Consider the following 20,594-nt stretch of genomic DNA (forward strand, 5'->3'; position numbering starts at 1 on the left):
TTAGCAACTGGGCACAGCTGTGGTATCTGTGACAGTGTACATGTGGGGGAGGGGGTGAACAAGAGAAAGTGCCAAATAGCAACTTCTTCAGTGGATCATTTTTTACGAGGCCCCTTTCCTGTCTGGAGTTAATGGCTGTTGGTTTATTTAGTGTTGGTTATTGTCTTCAAAAATCTAGGCAATCTCTGGTTGAGAGACCCCCTCTCATGGCAGCTAAAATTAGATGGCTGATGACTGCTGTTTGTTCCTGGGGATAAGTACCTCAGAGGGTCAGCGGGGCTGCCCCCGTTGAAGGCTCCCACCTTTGGAAATCACTCCTCTTGATGATCTGCTGATCCCAAGTCTAACAAACTTCAGTGCATGCTGCACAGTGCTTACTTTTGATCTGATTTTTATTTCTGTTATTTCCTAACACAAGATGGTGGGTCACAGTGGTAGCAATTCCCACTGTGGACGGTGATGTGCGATGTGTGATGCTCAGCTATTTAACTCGGGAAATAAGCACTTAGCTCCTATGGCTACAGAAGCTATACAAAATCTGCACAGACCCCACACCTGCCAGGTTACTCCGGGCCAAGGCATGAAAAGAGTTACTGCAATTGGCCTGAAGTATATGTACCTTTTAGCAGTATTAAAACAAACAAAGAAACAAAGCAAGAAAACCCCCAACAAGTTTTGAGTTTTTTTCTCCATACCAGTTCTGCAGAAAGTTTGTTTCATGACATCCTATATTACCAATGTATCACCTGTCAGTGTGATTAATCTCCGCTTGTTCTGGTTCCCAGTAGTTCTTCTCAATTACAGCCTGGCCTGTTGACAATATGGGAGGGCCTGAGAGGTTTCAATCAGAACAAAAACATGTCATGTGCAGACTTTACTTTGGCTATCAGACAACAAAAAATTTACATCTGTATTGAAGCTGGATGGAACCTTTATTAATCATGTTTAGCAAGTACTGAAAATCAGACAAGGTGACCCAGCCCCGGAGGAAAGATAATGCAGTTCTAGAACATGATTCAGCCCAGGGAATCAAACAGCACACTCCTGCATTTGCAGGGACATCTGTACCAGTGTCACCACTGCACTCTCTCAAGGGTTCTGCCAGGGGGGTGCAGATTTAAACTCTGCCTGGGTTCTTCGCAGGAACTCTGGTGATGGAGGCTGCGCACAAGATGAACTGTTCAGTGCTTCTCACAGGTGCTCTGGCCACATCCCCGCCTGGCTTTCTGGGATTTGCCAGCTGGCTTCAGGCTCTTGCTACAGTGAGGACAGTGGGTGGCATCTGCTTCTGTGAACTCCCTTCTGCTGATGGGGGCCTGCAGTCTGGTGTCAGAGCCCACAGAATGAGCCAAGACCAGAATCTTTCATACCAGAAAGAAGATGGCATTGCATTTACGATTAATCTGTTTTATTGAATTTCACATGATATATAAAAGACAAATGAATATCAATAAAAGGCAGCAAAGGAAGCACAGTGACGCTCTCATACAGGATATAGAAACTGTGCATATAAAAACAGATTTAAAAATACAGAAATCATATTCTAACTGCAAGTGCAAAAATTATTAACCTATAAGCCTGACTTCAGTCACAGGCATGATATCTGACAAAAGGAGGAGGAAATACTTTGGGTGGCAACTGGAGAAGAAACAATGGTGCAATAATCAGCATGGGTGTGTGAACATAGAAACCTGAGCAGAGTAGATGACCCGGGGCAATCTGATCTCTATCAAGGTGAAAGACATAGTAAAGAAAACTAAGACCTTGGCTACAGTTGCGAGTTACAGCGCTGTAAAGCCGCCCCCAGCGCTGTAACTCACTGACCAGCTATATCTCCCTGGGTACACTGCTGCAGGTACTCCACCTCCCCGAGAAGCATAAGAGATACAGAGGAGTGGCTACGATTCTCCCCTGTGAGTGTGTACCAGGAATCAACCTGCAGCGCTGTACTGATCACCTTGTCAAGTGGCCAATCCTCTCCATTGTTGTGACCGGCTGCAGGAATGCGGAAGTGCCGTTTTCAAAGCTCGTACCACAGAGAAAAGCAAACAGTTTGCTGTTTGCTTTGAGTGAGTGAAATGAATGAGCAGGGGGCCGGGAGTTTGGAACTTGCAAAATAGAGAGCTAACGCTCCAAAAAGCACTCTCTCTCCCCCCACACTCCCTGTCAAACCGCCCCGTTTTGAAAAGCACGTTGCAGCCACATGAATACTGGGATAGCTGCTCATAATTTACCGCTCCCAACACAGCTGCAAATGTTGCAAGTGTGGCCACGCCATTGCGCTGTCAGCTGTCAGTGTGGACAGACTGCAGCGCTTTCCCTACTCAGCTGTACGAAGTCAGGTTTATCTCACAGTGCTGTACAACTGCAAGTGTAGCCAAGGCCTCACTGAGAGACTGGAGGTGCAGTCTCTTGCTATCGGTACTTCATGACAAGGAATAATTGGAGCACAGCATATGAAAGTTACAAAGCAAACATTTAAATTACTCCCTCCTTCCATTCCCCCCAAAAGAATCAACCATGATTATCCAGATGAAACCAGGACATCTGGCAACTAATGACTCACCTGCACAATACCCTAAATATTGTATATTAGAGATGGATCCCAAACTAAAGCCCAAAACCAAAAATCACCAAACCTTGGGAATGCTCTGAGTCTGCATCTCAACTTCATGGCCCTAGAAAGTGCAAAGCCAAAATTCTAGATCTCAAAATCTGGCAGGGATTTTGTGGTCACGACCTCCCATTACTATATATAGTATATTAATTAACTTCAGTAATCAGTGTAATTTGCTGGTCTTGCCTGAGAATGTAAGAATATATAAATTTAGCCCACAGAATATCTTGTTTAGCATCTAATACATGAAAGCACAATAGGGCTTTTTTCTTTTTGAAGCTCGTCAAACTAGTGCTTCTCTGGGTGCAGTTCTAATCACACCACACCCCATATGTCAGCAGAAAACTGATAATCTTTGTGAAACATCTTCTAATCTTACATTATATCCATCTTCCCTGCTGAGGTTAAAAGAGTGTTTATCAGCAATTAAAGAGCAATCCTCACCTGCATTCTGATTGTTCCAATATCACCCTGAGCTGTTGTGCCCAATGGCACCGTTCGGATCTACTTTCCAGAGACAATCTCATCAAGGCCCGATCCAAAGCCCAGTGAAGTCAATGGATATTGTTCCATAGAGTTCAATGGGCTTTGAATCAAGTCATGAGAAAATAAAAAGGTCTCCAAGAGAAACAGTAGCAAAGTCACCCTTAAGATATCGTGGGCCAAATTCTTCTCTTTTACAGTCACCCTAATGGCTTCAGTTATATCAATGCAACTTCAGTGGAGTTGCATCGGTATCACAAAGGAGAATTAGATCCCTTGTCTCCTCCTAGTTGTTTTTAGTACACAGGTGTTAGCACCACACAGAGCAGCTTTTCTGTGTGAAATCACACATTGCTGCATCAAGTTTGTGATCAAAAGGTAATTATTGTGATCACTTAGGTTCTGATCCTGCCATGGGATCCATACATGGAGATTTTATTGCAGAATTGAAGCCTAAATTAGCATCTTATTTGAAGCCTTTCAGAAATCAAATACTGTACTGGATTGTTAAAGTGTTTTACTGAAAATACCTTGACACATCATTATAGCTCCCTTCTCCCACAGCTACATTTTAGTTGGTCTCTCTGGGTCAGTGATGGGGACTCCTCCAAATGTCTGGCTTAGTGCAATTTGGCAAGACACCCTTTAAAATGGGAAAGCTACTTGCACTCTTTAGGTTCCATTTATGTTTCTGTGCACAGAGTTATTACTAACAATGAGGCTACTTACGAGACTAGGGATGACTTGTGACTAAAGGATCAGACCTCAAAGCAGCAAATAATGACAGAATGGGAGTTAACAGTGATATGCCATTTTATCTTGCCTCTTCTGGGAACCCGTTTCTGCTGCTTATTTTAACTTTCATGGGCACAAGAATGAACATCATAAGAAAAATATTTGTTCTACATAAACTAATATTAACATACAGCACTTATAGAACCATAAGAAGTCAATAAGGGCCAGTTTTTTAAACATCCGTAGGTGCTTAAAGATGCAGATAGGTGCCTAGTGGGATTTTCAAACTCTCTAAGCAGGTGAGGTGCCTAACTCCCATTGATTTTAATGAGATTTAAGCATCTAAACTAAATAGGCACTTTCGCAAAGCCTAAATGCCTTTAAAACTCTGTCCCGAAGCTGAATATTGGGATGCAAATGGATATCTCAGGAGTATTGGTGCACTTATTTTTGGTTCACTCTCAACCCTCACACCCCACCCCGAGTGCACTACTAGCTCAACCCAGCACAGGCTCTCGCATCTTATTACCTCAGTGAACCTAGCTATACTATTGAGAGATAAATTTGAATTCCATTGTTCTGAAAAATCCTGAGGAAAAAAATCTGGATTTTGCACCATTGTTAAAGTGATCGTTAATTCCTCCCTAGTGGCAATTTAAGATGATCATAGAGAATGTGTAGTAGCTGGATCTTATTGCATAACCCTCTTTCAATCTATTTAGATGTGTATCTAGGAGTAAAATATAGTAAAACAACTAAATATATGATGAAAACTCAGGTGGGAGAATGGGCTGAAGAAGTAATCCTCATTATTCAGTAGCCAGAGGGTAGATTTTGAATTAAAATAAAATATGTGTGTTGATTAAATGAGCCCCCACCCTCATAATCAACAAATCAGTGCCACTGGAGTTCATTCAGGCTTTGTGCGAGGTTCTGTTTGCCATTCATATGGAGATGGCCCAAGGAACGAAGGACTCAGGTTCATCTTTTGCACTCTAGGAGAATGAACAAGAGGTGAAAGAAGTGATTCTGTTAATGGTATTCACTTAGAAAGAACTCACTACAGCTATTCATAAAACTACTCTGCATATTTCACAGTGCCTCTCACAGGTGGCCCCTACTGGATCTTCTACAGCTTCCATTATTTATGCATCAAACACTACTACAAGGTCTACTGGGTAGGGCAGTCTACAGAAGGCAGGCAAACCCATACAAGCTGTGCTGACAGGGAGGCTGGTAGGTCCCAAAACAGCATGGAAGAACAGGGTCTCTGTGTCAATTGGCCCTCATCTATGGCAAAGCTCCTGAGATGTCCATTGAAATTAGTAGACTGACAAATCTGGGGGCTGATCTGCCCTACGATTCCTGTACCCTACCACTGCTTAGGGAAATACTAGGCAAGAACTCTGAGTGGGAACTCAGTCTCCATCTTCCACATGGGACAATCTGGCCCACTAGCATTTCAATCATAGCACAGGTGTGCATGGCATTTCACAGTAATATGGATTGTCAAGGATTCAGCCTTAAGGAGCTTATGATTTAAATTAAACAAAAGACAATGGTGGGGGTGGCGGGAGTGGGTATAATGATAGCGCATACTGTACGGGGGAGGGTGTGGGCAGGAGGAATTGAGAAAAGATTAAAAAATTGGAGTTATTAAAAGGCAAACCCTGAATGCCATAGACTGGAATGACTGACATGGGCTGGGCCTGTCTACAGACATTTTGATTCAAGAATCATTAAAAAGTCTGAACTGAGGAGTTCTGCTGTGTGCACTCCATATCCAGGTGTAAACACCATTTAAACTACAGAAATATGGGCCTTCAATGCCAAAAGGAATTGGCTGCAGCTACAAAGGAGTGTTCCAAAAGAAAAGCCTCATTACCAGCTCAGTAAACTGATCGGCACAGGCCATTCGAATCCGCTCAGGAGTCAGGGGGCTGTTCAGGGTGAAGGTCCCGGTTAATCCTCTTTCCTTCCGCACAGCAGCCACTGCATCCCAGATAGCAAAGAACACAGAACATCCCAGGAACAGCCCTGCCTCGCCAATCCCCTGGCAGGGAACAAAGGCTGTCACATAAATTTGCTTTATGAGCTGATTAAAAGAGGAAGTGTCTTATTAATATCTGTGAAAGCTGAAAACCGTTTACAAATTACTGAATTACATAAGGCCTGATCCTCTACCATGGGAGTCAATGAAAGTTTTCCACTGATTCAATGGAAGCAGGATCAAAGCATACTGGGTATGTCTACAGTGCACTGTAAACCCAGGCTCAGACTTGGGTTTGAGCCCAACTCCCCCAACCATCCACACACAAATCTGTATTATTCAGATTAGCAAGCATTCAGTACCTAGGATCCTGCTGGGGAGGTGGGTCAGAGCCCGAGTCCCACTGAGACTTGGGTCCAAGCCCAGTTATTTTGCAGTAGGACACAGCTGAAGCCACAGATCCAAGTCAGAAGGCCTGCATAGTGCTGTATGGACGCGTTGGCATGGCTGTGAGACCCAGGTCCAGCAACTGTAAACCCGGGTTTACAATGCATCGTGGATGCTCAAGTGTGGAGCTTGGAAAACCCAAGTCCATAAGCGATTCCCCAGAACTGGGTTTACAGTGCAGGTTTTCAGCTGCTGGCTGACTGCAGAGATCTGTAAGGGCTGGTTTCAAATGCCAGCTATAGATTTTAGGACACTTCCGATTTCTCACCTGTGCAGGATTTCAAACTGAAAAGAAAATCAATTATTTGGTAAAAAAATGTTGGCAGATAAAACTGAACTGAACCATCTCCAAGGATTCATATCCAATTAACAAACTAGAGCTGAGACAAAACCCTGCATGTGAACAGCACTGAATGCCCTCCTCAGTCTGCTCCAGATGCAAGTTTCACAGTTGACCTTATTTCTATCACAGGTCAAATCCAGTCCAATCCCCAGATCTAGATGCTCCTAAATGCTGGGAGTTTGGGCATCTTCATTAGGACTGAGATCTGAATTTCTCAGCTGGCCATTATTGTATCTCTAATTGGCCTTTCTAAAACTCAGGCTCCAAAACGCTCCTGAAACACTGGTCTGGATCTGCATTTTGCAGCTTTAGCCCACCTCTATAAGAAACTGACAACTGGATTTCAGGATTGAAAGATGCTTACTTTTCAGGCAAGGTATCACAAGCTCTACTTTCAAGCATGTTTTATTCACCAATGATGATTTTAAAGTTAGTTATAGGAGCTGTATGGATAAAGTGGGATAAACCGGTTTTGTATGCTCACTTTGAAGACTGGTGCTAAAAGCCGCTCTTTAGATCAACTCCACCCTGGGTAATTATTTCATTTTGATCTAGAATTTTCTTTCAAATGATCATCTCTTTCAAAATATTTCATCAGGACTATTTGAAAATAGTTTTTAGAAGGAGCTATTGTTCTAACATATCCTTCTGCTTTAAATTTTATTATTTTTTTATTCTGAAGCTTTTATTTAATTGACTACATTACACCCCTAATGGCCTCGGCAATTGAAGACATGGATGCTCAATGCACTTGAATTGGGCAGTATCCCCTCATCTTGCTTAGTGTTATTGCTAGAAGTTCCTAGTCCTCTTGTTAAACCCTAAAATTATCAATAGGCAACCACGATGGAAGAGTAGAACTATCCCAGATTGCTGCTTCTACCGTATTTGTAAAGAACACAATGATGTGGAGATCTGGTTAAAATGTAAAAGAACAGGAGCCTGAGTGTCCTCTCACTTACAGGGATTTTATACCAGTGTATCTTCTTTGACTTCAATGGAATTACTCCTGATTTACACTAGCCCAGGTAGTAGAGGAATCAAACCCCAGGTTTCACTTGCTTACCTTGGATGAGTAGATGGCATAAGGATTTTGTGAGGATGACAGCAAGGAAACACTGAACTGTTCTGGGATGTCACAGATTGCAGGGATTTTATACTGATCCGGGCCCCGAGTGTACAAGACGCCTTCTGGGGAGTATTTTAACTCCTCCATTGTATAAAGTCCAATGCCCTGAACAAAGGCACCTTCAATCTGAGAGTGAAAAATTATAAGCACTTTATCTTTTCTTATGCTGTAAAATGTATATAACATTGACAATAATTAATCTCTCTCTCTGGACAGCGTTCTCCTTCCTATTAGACTGCTGGGTTTCAGGGCTTTCCTTCGGAGCTGCTGGGAAGCAGAAAACTCTCTCCTCTCTCCACCTGCACTGCCTAAGTCAGTCTACATCTACACTACAAGACAGAGTGCAATTCTTAGATTGGGTACACATATGCACGCTATCTCGATGAGCGCTAGCGCGAGTATAAATAGTAGTATAGAACAGGTAGCAGCAGGGGTGACATTGAGTATCTACCCACAGGGAGGGTTCAGGCAAGTTTCTACTTGGCACTATCATCGAGCTAGTGTGAATATGTGTACACAAGCTGGGATTCACACTCCTAGCTCACAGCGTGGACACTGCCCCATGAACAATGAAGAAATGCCAATCGGGGGGCTGACGCAATGGATCAGGGAGTGCAGTGGGGAGAAGCACTCACGTGCTATGAGGAAGGGGGCCTGGTCATAAAGTGGAGGAGAGCTTGGAGACTCGTGTCTAGCCCAGCGGTGTGAAACTACACAAATGATGAGCACGGTGGTGCAGGTGGGCAGTACCACAGGGTGACACTGGGTATACTGGGTAAAATCCTGGCCCCAATGAAGTCAATGGGAGTTTTGCCATTGACTCCACTGGGATCAGGATTTCATCCCGTGATATCATCTATAAGGTGGGCTGATAAGATGTTAATGGTAGGTGAATGAATGGACACTCTTCAATACAAACACAACAACAACTAGCACAACATGAACGGAATAGTAAGAAATTCTTGGCACATACCTGTCCTATATCCACAGCTGGATTTATGCTGCATCCAATATCTATAACGATGTCTGTTCGGATGTTCTACCAATAAAATACAAATGTACATTGTGGTGACAAATATACGCAGGGCCAGTGCAAGGAAGTTTCGCGCCCTAGGCGAAACTTTCACCTTGTGCCCTCCCGCACCCCAGCCCTGCGGCAGCTTCCCGCCCCTCTCTCCCTGAGGCGTCCCCCCCCATGGCAGCTCCCCCCCCCCGGGGAGCCGTGCGGCAGCTCCCCCCCCATCTCACCTCTGCTCCGCCTCCTCCCCGAGCACGCCGCCCCCGTTTTAATTCTCCTCCCCTCCCAGGCTTGTGGCGCCAAACAGCTGATTGGCGCTGTAAGCCTGGGAGGTGGGAGAAATGGAGCAGCGACGGTGTGCTCGGGGAGGGGGCGTAGCAGAGGTGAGCTGGGGTGGGGAGCCCTGCGGCAGCTCCCGCCCCGCCCTGAGGCCTCCTCACGGCAGATCCCCACCCCCTCGGCCCAGGGAGCCGTGCGGCAGCTCCCCACCCCAGTTCACCTCTGCTCCGCCTCCTCCCCAAGCATGCCACCCCCGCTCTAATTCTCCTCCCAGGCTTGCAGCGCCAAACAGCTGATTGGCGCCGCAAGCCTGGGAGGTGGGAGAAGTGGAGCAGCAACGGCATGCTTGGGGAGGGGGCGTAGCAGAGGTGAGCTGGGGTGCGGAGCCCTGCAGGAGCTCCCCCCCTGCCCTGAGGCACCCCCACTTTTTGGCACCCCCAAATCTTGGCGCCCTAGGCAACCGCCTAGTTCGCCTTAATGTTAGCACCGGCCCTGGATATACGGGTGGATGGATGAGGAGGTGCTAAGGGTTAGAGGCTTAATCCAGTGGGACAAGGCATGTTTGTATAGAATCTCTTTCAGAACATACAAAACTGACCTATTACCGTGCAGCCCTTCCTCAGGCAAAAACACTCATTAACCTCAGTGGGAGTTTAGCCAGTATGAGGATTGCAGGCTTTAGCTCACTGTATTTAAAGCTTCCAGTGGGACTTCTCACAGAAGTACACAGTATGTCCAGTGGGATGTGTTGCTGGAGTGGGCCCTTAAATATCAGGAGACTAGGCCAGGTGGGATGACTGGCTGGTCAGGAGATTGGAAATGTAATACAGAACTACAGTACAATTTGGCTGACTGCGGGCACCAAGAGAAAAGGCAAATACTGCCTGCAACACTGTCTGCTATAGCACCAAATCTGAACACAAATATTATATTTTCACAAATCTAGCAAAAAGAAGATTGCATTTTTAGTTATTTGTGCACATTTTTCATTCTGCTCTAACTGTAATTGCAAGTTATTTACATCAATTGGTACATGTACGTTAGTACAAAGCCAGGTGATTTACCAATGCACAAATTATATGATTGTTGGGACATCAGGCAAAACGGGAAATTCTGATGGAACCTCACTGTACTATTTATGAGCTTTAGTGACATTCACTGGTTACCTTGTGATCTCCTGTAAGACAGTCAATTTCAACCTCCGAACAAGCAGCTCCGAAAATAAAATACGTAAATGGATGGCCTTCCCCTTTCTCCCAATCCATGTTAGCCTCATAGCCCCTGGGAGAAGCAACAAAGTCCATGGGAAGCATGACTTTTTAGTCTGTTTTATTAATCTTTGTGTTACAACAATAAAGAGACAGAGCAAATAAGAGTCCAAAACTATGTGAAATTAAACCTAAAATACTGGGACAGATACCCTGCTGGTTTAGCATCATTAAAGTCAATTAAATTCTGGCAACCAATATGATAAACAAACTGCTCCAATCTAGAAATTCTGATAAGCAACCAAATCCCAGCAGATTTCTGACACTGATTGTCATGGAAATCATGTATAAAGGACAAGTTTAAAGTAATAATTACATAGCCAATGACAAATAAGTGAAGTAGAGAAGAGAAATAAAATGGTCAGAGCATAGGAAAGATTAATTTACAAGGAAAGATGTAAAGAGCTAAAATGCAGATTTTAGCTAAGCAATGACTAAGAGAAGCAAGATGATGGTCTTCAAAATAGAAGTGTAGCCCTAAGAAGAGAGAAGAATTATTTAGGAGGGTCTAAGCAGGCAATAACTAGGTGAAATGGAATGAAATTAACAAAGGGAAGAGATCAGTTGAACATCAGGGAAACCTCTTCAGCATGAGATCTATGAGACTGTGAGATAGTTTCTCAAGGGAAGTGGTGGAAGCCTTCTTGTTTGACCAACCCAACAACAGGAAAGGTACAATAGGGAGTAATCCTGCATTGGTAGGGACATCTGGCTCACATCCTCAACTTTGAGCTGAGCAGGATGAGATCCATGATGTGAGTAACGTGGTTGGGTAAGTGAGTGAGTGTTAGGGAGAGTGCACTACACTTCCTCAGGGGCACCTAGTGCTCCTTGCAGCAGTAGCCGGACACCTCATTTCATGGGCCCAGTGCGCTGCCGCCCAAATTATAGCATTCCTCTAAGGAGCAGATCTATTGATTACATGAGAATATGAGATAAATCAATCAATCAAAAATGCCTGTCAAGGCCACTCTGTCCAGTTCCACTTTCCGAGCTATTAACTATCTTCATGAGTTACTCATTAAATTCACACTTTCATCATATTGCTGAGGTGTGCCTAACTAAACTTAACTTTCAAAAGGACTAAAAATATTTGTTACCTGAAGTATCCTGTAGCTGAAAGATTAATGCTCTGTTCAAATGCTTCTTTAACCTGTAAAATACAACAATATTATTGGTAGACCTATCACCTGGGAAGGAGTTAAACATACACCTATTTATTTAAAAATCAAACTACAAGAAAATGCTAAAGAACTGAAGAGCGCTATGGTAATGTCTGATGATTCTCTCTGCCATCAGCTCCATTTTTTTGCACTGGGAGACTAGGCAACTGCTCAGTAAGTTCTCTGAAAACTGCAAACCATTATTCTAGTTCTAACACAAGCCTCTGCAGGCAAACATGCATGTAAATACAGCAGCTGTAAAAACCTGCTCACATGCCCAGGAACACTTCCCTCTTGGGGAGCTCACAGAAGTTCAGTCAACATTAAGGGGAGTCAGACATGTGCAGCTCCCAGATACTTGATTCAAGTTTGAGCTTTAATATGTGGATCCACTATGAAAAGTGACTATGTAAAAATGGCACTTTGCCCAACAGAGCTGCTCCTTGTTTTTATTCAGTCATAATTCCTGTTATTACTGACTAAAAATATCTTCTGATATGGCAGTTACGCCCCGATTCAACCGTTCATCCCTAGTCAGCAAAGCACTTAAACATGTGCTTAACTTTAGGCACATGGTTGAATCCTATTGACTTCAATGGGGCTTAAGTCTGTGTTTAAATTTAAGCATGTGCTTATATGCAGGGCCGGCTCTAGCTTTTTTGCTGCCCCAAGTAGCAAAAAAAAGCGCCGCCCCCGAGACCCTCGCCGAGCGCGGGAGCCCGCCCCCCCCCCCCTGCGCCGAGCGCCGCCGGAACCCCCCCATGAGCGCCGAGCCCCGCGCCGCCCCCTCCCCCCACCCCAGCGCCGTGCCGCCGGAGCCCGCCCCCGCCCCCTGCCGAGCGCCGCCGGAACCCCCCTCCAGCGCCGCGCCGCCCCCTCGCCGAGCCCCGCGCAACCGGAGCCTGCCCCCCCAGCGCCGCGCTGCCGGAGCGCCCCCTCCCGCAGAATGCCGCGCCGCGCTCCCCCCGCCGCCCCTTACCAGGTGCCGCCCCAAGCATGTGCTTGGGTGCCTGGTGCCTGGAGCCGGCCCTGCTTATATGGTTTTCTGAATGGGGATGGAGTTATACACATGCTTAAATGCTCTGCGGAACTGGGGTTTTAATGCTGCAGAGCCAACACCGCTTTGGAAGAGTGACCTGGATTTGATTTGGTTCACACATAAGCATCAGACTTGTTCTCACAGCTCTGCTTGCAGAATCTTTTCTGTTGGCAACATGGCAGCCAGAAAGGATCCAGTTTGAAGTTCACATTACAGGTTGAGTTTGCAGCGCTGATAGTCAAAACAGTGTCTGATTGTAACCTGAGCAGCTCTGGTTGATAAGACACAGACGGAAAAGAAATGAAAACCCACGTTGCCAGCTTAAAAAAAAAAACTTTTCCGAAAAAAATAAAAAATAAAAATACTCTCTGACATGCAGTTATGTAAGTGATTCCAGCAACGAGGGGGAGCTCCTAGATTTACTCCCTCTCAGCGATTCCCATATCAGATTTGCTTAATTTACATGTCAAATATGTTTTTGAAACTAATCATAGTTTATCGACTTTACAAGAGACAAAGCAGCTTCTTCTCTGCATAGGTCAGCATTTATTTTTTATGTCAGTCATTCCTGATCATCTAAATTAAATTATCTAAACTAATTTGGCAGTCACTAAAACAGCATTAGTCAGGGCAAACTGATTTACTCCTCATATATGTAGGTGTCAGTTTTGCTTAGAGCATTGCCACAGGTGTTCCACTGTTATTCTCTATTCATAAGAGTAGTTGGCAAACTTTAAAACATTTTGCAGATTAATCATGGTAATCCTTTAAGAGGGAACATCTCTGTGTGTTGGGATTGTAAGTACCTCAAGGGCAGGGATTGTCATTTTTGTTAGACTTTAAATCATCACGCAGCACTGTAGAAATAAAAATAGGATTTTAATATTTATGCCACATTTACAGCTCTGCACCTGTGGACCGAGGGACTGATTCTTAACTGCCGTGGTGGTAAGTAGGTGGTCTGCGGGCCAAATCTGGACCGCCAGATGCTTTTGAACAGACCCTGAAATCTTTTTATTTACTTCTTATCATTATTGTTATTTTTTTTTTTTAATTATTTTCTCTGGAGTCTGAACCTTGACTATACCTTGACCAAGAAATTTGGACCTTGACAAACAATAATTGACTACCCCTCTAACAGGTGATTCAAATCTCACTGAGGAATCTAAATAATGATCTGCCCCCCCGCCCCCCAGTGTGATATTTGGACAACCATTCAAGAGACCGGTCCCACTCAGACTGAGGGTAGTGACAGATGAAAGACCTGATACGGCAGGCTGTTCCTTCAGGAATGCCCCTTGGGTTCATACAGAGACCCAATAAAATCCATGGGCTTTAGCATGTGCATCCAGGATTGAGACGTAACCACTTCATCAGATTTGTTTGGACCAATTAGACAGAGCTCTTTGGGGTGGGGACTGCCTCTATGTTTTGTGTTTGTATAGTACCTGCACAGTAGGGCCCCGGTCCACAACTAGGGCTCCTAGATACTATGATAATACAAATAATAACAGAGGGCTCATCCTATGTGAAGAAGGCTTTTTAGCAGGGCAAAATGTGATTCTAGTGTACTACAGGTCTAAGTGAGCCCCAACTGGTGTTTTATTCCTATCAATAGTTTTTTTGACACTGTTGTGACACTCTATCTCGGGGAAACACCCAGCACCCCCATGTTCATCCTTGTCAAATGAGATACCTTGTGTGGTATCTAATGCAAAATTTGTCATGTTGGATGTCTTCGGAAGGCTCATGATGCACTGAGTATTGTGGTTATAGTAATTGTTGTTATAGTAATGTTATAATAATATTATAGGTTATAATTTCATGGATATAGTTATGAGGCTGAAAATGTATCCTCATGGTTTAAAGCAAGCACAGACAAAAACTCCCCAAGGGCAGAGGGGCAGTTCACACCTCATCAGGGCATGTATGGGACAAACCCAGCCCAGCCTCACAGGAACAATGGACACTGGCCTGGGCAGCAACAAAGGATCTGTTGGACTCCTGAGTGAGTCACCGCCTTCCTTTGGTCAGTTTGGGACTGCGATGAGGTAATGCTCACCTGACTCTGAAGTGGGGGCGGGAGCAAAGCCAAGAGGGAAGAAAGAACATGATAAAAGGGAGAGACATTTGCCTCTCTCTTCCACCTACATCTATAGACACCACACCCAGCGACTGAAACGCTGATCAAAGGGGAGAGCCTGGCTGAAGAGCAACAAGACAGCCTGTGCTGAGAAGCATCTAAGTTTGTAAGGGCACTGAAAGTGTTAAGATCAACTTAGAATGCGTTTTGCTTTTATTTCATTGGACCGAATTTGACTTGTTATGTTTTGACTTATAATCATCTTTATAATTAATAAATCTGTTTGTTTATTCTACCTGAAGTTGTATGTTTGGTTTGAAGCGTGTCAGAGATGCCCCTTGGGATAACAAGCCTGGTACATATCAATTTCTTTGTTAAAGTGACAAACTCATATAAGCTTGCACCGTCCAGCGGGCATAACTGGGCACTGCAAGACAGAGGTTCCTAGGGTTGTGTCTGGGACCAGAGATATTGGCTAGTGTCATTTGGTTGCACAATCCAAGGAGCAGCTTACATGCCAGAGGCTGTGCATGATGTTTGCTGCCTGTTCAAGATTCCAGTACTGCCAATACCAGGCATTTTAGCAGCTCACTATTTATGTGTGTGGGGGTGGGAACCCACCCAAACAAAGCATCAGGGCCAGATCCTCTGCTCTGGCCAAGCTGTGCTCCGTGCAGACAACTTTTATCCCGCTGGTAAGAGATCACCACAGAAAGAGGAGAGTGAAAAATACAATTATGTACCAAAATTGCTATATACATGCAGACTTTTTAAATATAATTCATACCCGTTTGATTTTTCACCCTGATACAAAAGTGCCTCTTACCCAATCATTCCAGGTACCTTTCGGGTTCTTGCTAATGATGGGCTCCAGGCGTTTCAAGAGAGTCTGGCAAGCATCCTGGTGAAGAGAAAAGTTGGGGAAAAGAATGCAAAAGTAGAGAAATGGACATTCGTCAGTATTTAATAATATTCAACATATTTTTTGTCATGGTGGAGGTGCTATCAGCAGAGAAGACTTCCCATTTACTTCTAGAAATCATTACTCCTCATTGAATTCCTTAGACCCCTTTTTTCTGGGGAACCCATCACCTGTCTTCCACTTAGAGAAGGATGGTGAATCAGTTTCTTTTAAGCCTCTTATCACTTCCTAACTGTCTACAGCCACCCAAACATGCCACCTCCTCAGTGAATTTGAAGGAAAAGCCTCAAATCCTGGGGAAGGGGGGACTCTAGTTTGTTCCTGACTCCAGTGCTTCTGGGCCAGACATTTTCAATATTTATATGAAAATAGATTAATCTAGCTAATTGGTAAGGCTACTACTAGAGATGGGTGACCCTGAAACACTCCAGTGGGTCGTTCAGTTTAGATAAACATCTGGAGGTCCTTATGCTCATCCAGATCTCAACCGAAGAAGTAGAACAGAGGCCCCATCTCTCTCCAAACCAGATCCTTCTCCTCCACTCCCAGATCTGCCCAACCAGGCCTCCTTCAGGCCTCTGAGTCATCTCTTACTCCAGGGCTCATGTGATACCCACTCTTCCCACCCCACCTTTGGATCAAGGAATCAAATACTCATGAGATCTCAAGTCTCTCTCCTGGGACTAGCCAAGTTTCTGCCTCCAAATCTGCCACCACTGTCAGGCTTCCCAATAAAATTACCACCCAGACACACTGCTCCATTGTAACAGAGAAGCTGACAAAATGTGTAAGTTTTAATATAAAAAACAAGAGGCTTATGCCCAGTAGAGAAACCAAAGATCAGCTAGGCCTGTGATTCTTTCATGAAAAAATAGGGAGGGAATTAAGGGTCTTGATTAAGGAAGGTGCGGAAGCACAAGAGAGAAGTAGGGAAGATTTGTTTAATTAAATTGACCTAAGCCTTAAAATAATGTCTGGGATTAGTATGAACTAGCACATGGTCAGTGCCAGGTCTTTAAGAACTGGTTTGCCCACATCACAGGATCGATAAGAGGCCTCCATTATATGCAGTGAGTGTTTAGTAAAAACACCTTAAGCCTTTTTGGGGAGCTTTGGGTTCTGTTCTGGAAACCGCAAACCACAACATACCAAAGAGTTTGGAATTCATCAAGAAGCAATGTTTCATATTCTTAGTGGCCACCTGCAATAGCCACACGATAGGTAATTTCAAGCTCCGTGGGACTACTCATGTGCGTAAAAATAGGCACATGCTTAAATACCTTGATGAATGGGGGCTTTTAAGAGTTTGCTAGTAGACAACTATTACCCTTTACCTTTACTGCCATTCCATTGACATCAGTTCCAGCAGATGCTACTGAAGCACAAGCATTAGGAACAGTTGTTGTGCTTGTTTCACAAAAATGAATACTCGACATGGGGATCTTTAATTCCCGGCTGGCAACCTAGGGGGGGGGAAATGAACATACCCTCATTCCATTTGAAACACACATTTCTGAACATTTCAATAATATCAGCCTTCAAAAAGTATGTCTACACAGCAAAGAAAAACCCAGGGCTTGGGCTGTTTCATTTTCACTAGGACCCTGTGGGGTGTGAGGTCCCAGAGCCCAGGCTCCAGCCCATGCCTGAAAGTCTACACAGCAATGAAACAGCCCCACGGCTCAAGCCCTGCAAGCCCGAGTTGGCTGGCACGGGCCCGCCATGGGTTTTTCTTTGCTGTGTAGACATACCCTTAGACACTAGGTCATGGATTTGACAGGATTTGAGCTAATAAAGAAATTATTAGATATTCTTGTTCCAGATCCTGCCATTTCCAATTGTAATCACATCGCTGTGTCTGCAGGAATAAAGTAGAACAGAGAAATGATGGTCTTGTGGCTAAGGCACTAGACTGAGTCTCTGGAGAACGGAGTTCAATTCCTAATTCTGTAACAAATTTTCTGTGTGAGCCTAAGCAAGTCACTTAGGGTGTGTCTATATAATTAAAAATAAACAAAATACGCCAAACCCCTGTGGCGGTGAGTATCAGAGTCCAGGCCCATTGACTCGGGCTTCTGCTGCAGGTCTGAAAAAAATTATGTAGATGCTGGGGCTCTGGCTGAGACCCCCTTGTCAGGTTCCAGCCTGAACTGCTACTTTTAGCCCCACAGAGCAAGCCCAAGCCAGTTGACCTAGGCTCTGAGACTTGCTGCCACGGGGTTTTTCTGATGCGCAGATGTACCCAGTGTCTCTCTATGCCTCAGACCCAGTCAGTAAAATGTGGATAACAATACAGTAGAACCCTGATTTTATGAACATCCATCTTAGGAAGAGAAGGTTATGTGTGCGCCTATGGGTGCTCCATGCTAAGTGCACATGTGTCCCATCAGCCTCAGATCATAGATTTTAGGTAGTAGTGTCCCTTCAGCCCACGCACGTGCCCATGCAGCCTCACGACCTGCACCGTGGCCATATACAGCTGTGCGAGTGAACTGCCTTCAGTTTCTTCTCTACTGAGGAGCTCCATGGTAAAGAACTCAAAGCAGAGGGTAGGAGGGCAGGTAGTGGAGCATCCGTAGGGACACGCATCTTGAAGAACCACAGTTACTGCACAGGGTGATCATTTTCTCTTCTTCTTACAGTAGCATCCCTGTGGTTGCTCCACTCTAGGTGACTACTGAGCAGTTCCCTCTATGGAGGGGTATGTTTTGGAGTTGAGTCTAAGGCTGAAGATAGCACAGCAGAGCCAAACATGGCATCAGAAGCTGAGACACGAGTAACTGTATAGTGTTCAGAAAAGGTCTGAATGGAGGTCCAAGTCGTGGCTCTACATATTTCTGTACAGGAATGCTCTTAAGAAAGGCTAATGAAGTAGAAAGGGATCTTGTGGAGTGAGTTAATACTCTAGAAAGAGGTTGAAGATCATGAGACTGATAACAATAGGTAATGCAGCCACATATCCAGTCTTTGTTTGGAAATTGGAGATCCCTTAGTTCTGTGCACAATGGAGAGAAACAATCTGGGACATTTTCTAAAGGACTTAGTTCTGTCTAGGTAAAAGGCTAATGCCCTCCTGACATCAAGTAAATGTAATGCCACATCTTCTTTATCCTGGTGTGGCTTAGGGAAGAAAACTGGAAGTTGGATAGGTTGGTTTACCCGGAAGTCCAAGGATACCTTTGGTAAGAACTTGGGATGCAGTTGCAACGTGACCTTTTCCTTAAAAAAGACTGAACAGGAGCTTTCCAGGTGTTGGAACCAAGCATGTCTTAAGGCAGAGAATTCCTAAATTGGGATGTAGGGTATGTTCTCTGTTGTGCGAGAAAAGGTGTGGAATGGCTGGGAGAGGGATTGGTGAGTACGTTGTAAGATGTACCAGGTAAGGGTACCAGGTCTGTCTCGACCAAATAGTAGCAATCAGAATAAGGTGAGCTCCATCCCTTTTTATTTTCAGCAGGACCTTTGATAGTAGGGGAAACAGAGGAAAGGTGTAGAGAAGGTCCTTGTCCCAGGGGAGGAGGAGAGCATCGCCGAGGGAGTGTTGTCCCATCCTCACTCTGGGGCAGTAGTGTGGATATTTCTTGTTCAGGTGAGTCGTGAACAGGTCTGTGGATGGTGTCCCCCATCATCTGAACAGGTTGTGAAGCACTATTGGGTGTATCTCCCCCTCATGGTCCTGCGGGAATTTGCGACTGAGACTTCCGCTATCACGTTTTGTCTGCCCAGGAGGTAAGCCACGGACAGTGTTACATTGTGTGAGATGCACCAATTCCATAGCCTCGTAGCTTCTGTGCATAGGAGGGCAGCTTGGCTCCCCTCTGCCGACTGATGTAGTACATACAGGCTATGTTGTCTGTTAGGATGTTTGTATGTGATCCTATGATTAGCAGGAGGAAATAGGCACAGGGGTTCCTGACTGCTCATAGCTTGAGGAGATTGATGTGAAGGAATATCTCCACAGATGACCATTTGCCTTGTCTTGTGAGGCCGTTTAGATGCGTGCCCCACCTCTGAGCGATGCATTGCTGGTGAGGAACAACGATGGTGATGTTTGCGCGAATGGGATCCCGTTGGCTGGATCCTTCCACCAGTGTAAGGAGTTTTTGCTCCTGGTGGGTGGTGACAGGGATTTGTCCAGCCTGTCCTTATTTGGTCTGTAAACTGAGCTGAACCACATTTGGAGGCATCGCATGTGAAGTCTGGCATGTGCTATTGCCGCCCGTGCCCGCTGACATATGCCCCAAGAGTTGGAGCAGAGCCTGGCTGGTATTTGGGGGCTGCTTTGAATGGTGTCTAGGAGTGTGACTAAGGATAAGAACCTGTGTTGAGGTAAGAGGGCTTTGGCCTGTAACAAATCGAGGTCAACCCCTATGAATTCCAGGCATAGCACTGGAGTGAGGTTAACTTCTGGGTGTTGATCTGTAGACACAGTTCTGTAAACAAGTATATCGTAGCTTCAGTGACTTGGTAAGCCTTGCGAAGAGATCAGGCTCTGAGGATGCAATCATCTAGGTAAGGGTAGATCGTAAATGAGCAGCCACCACTGAGAGAACCTTGGAAAATACTTTTGGGGCTGATAATCCCAGAGGGGAGCACTCTGAATTGGTAATGGTCATGTCCCAGAGTGAATCTGAGAAATCAACTCTGAGCCAGTAGGATTGAGATATGAAAATAGGCATCCTGAAGGTCCAGGGCTGAAAACCAGTCTCCCTGTTCCAACGCAGGAATGATCATTGATAAGGTGACCATCTTGAATTTTTGAGCCTCGATAAACTTGTTGAGAGCTGAGGTCTAGTATGGATCTCCAACCTCCCTTCTTTCTGGGTATTAGGAAATAACAATAGTAGAACCCCTTGTCTCATAGATCTATGAGTTCTATGGCTCCTAACTGGAGGAGGCAATCTGTCTCTATTCATAATAAACTCTTGTGAGAAGGGTCCCTGAAGAGGGATGGGGAAGGGTGTGGTGGAGGGGGGTAAGGAGGTAAAATAGATGGAGTACCCAGCTCAAATGATCTCTAGAACCCATTAGTCTGAAATTATGTGTTCCCAGGCACTGCAGAGTGCCGCCATGGGTGT

General features: G+C 44.9%; 1 protein-coding gene across 6 annotated transcripts in view; it reads right to left on the reverse strand.

Moving 5' to 3' along the window:
- Positions 1-913: 913 nt before the first annotated feature.
- Positions 914-20,594, reverse strand: part of LOC128845542 (aldehyde oxidase 1-like) — an 87,699-nt gene continuing 68,018 nt past the window's right edge. For 4 of the 6 annotated variants that reach the window (XM_054044340.1, XM_054044344.1, XM_054044341.1 and 1 more), the window contains 8 exons: positions 16,851-16,979; positions 15,421-15,495; positions 11,410-11,462; positions 10,208-10,322; positions 8,718-8,783; positions 7,682-7,870; positions 5,721-5,888; positions 914-1,361 (listed from right to left, as the gene is read on the reverse strand). In XM_054044340.1, the coding sequence (XP_053900315.1) occupies positions 1,182-1,361; positions 5,721-5,888; positions 7,682-7,870; positions 8,718-8,783; positions 10,208-10,322; positions 11,410-11,462; positions 15,421-15,495; positions 16,851-16,979 (975 nt within the window). In that variant the 3' untranslated portion in view covers positions 914-1,181. Of the gene's footprint in view, positions 4,831-5,720; positions 5,889-7,681; positions 7,871-8,717; positions 8,784-10,207; positions 10,323-11,409; positions 11,463-15,420; positions 15,496-16,850; positions 16,980-20,594 lie in introns of all 6 variants that reach the window. The other 2 variants (XM_054044343.1, XM_054044342.1) reach the window with 1 other exon arrangement.

Source organism: Malaclemys terrapin, chromosome 11, assembly GCF_027887155.1.
Source record: "Malaclemys terrapin pileata isolate rMalTer1 chromosome 11, rMalTer1.hap1, whole genome shotgun sequence".
Taxonomy (NCBI): Eukaryota; Metazoa; Chordata; order Testudines; family Emydidae; genus Malaclemys; species Malaclemys terrapin.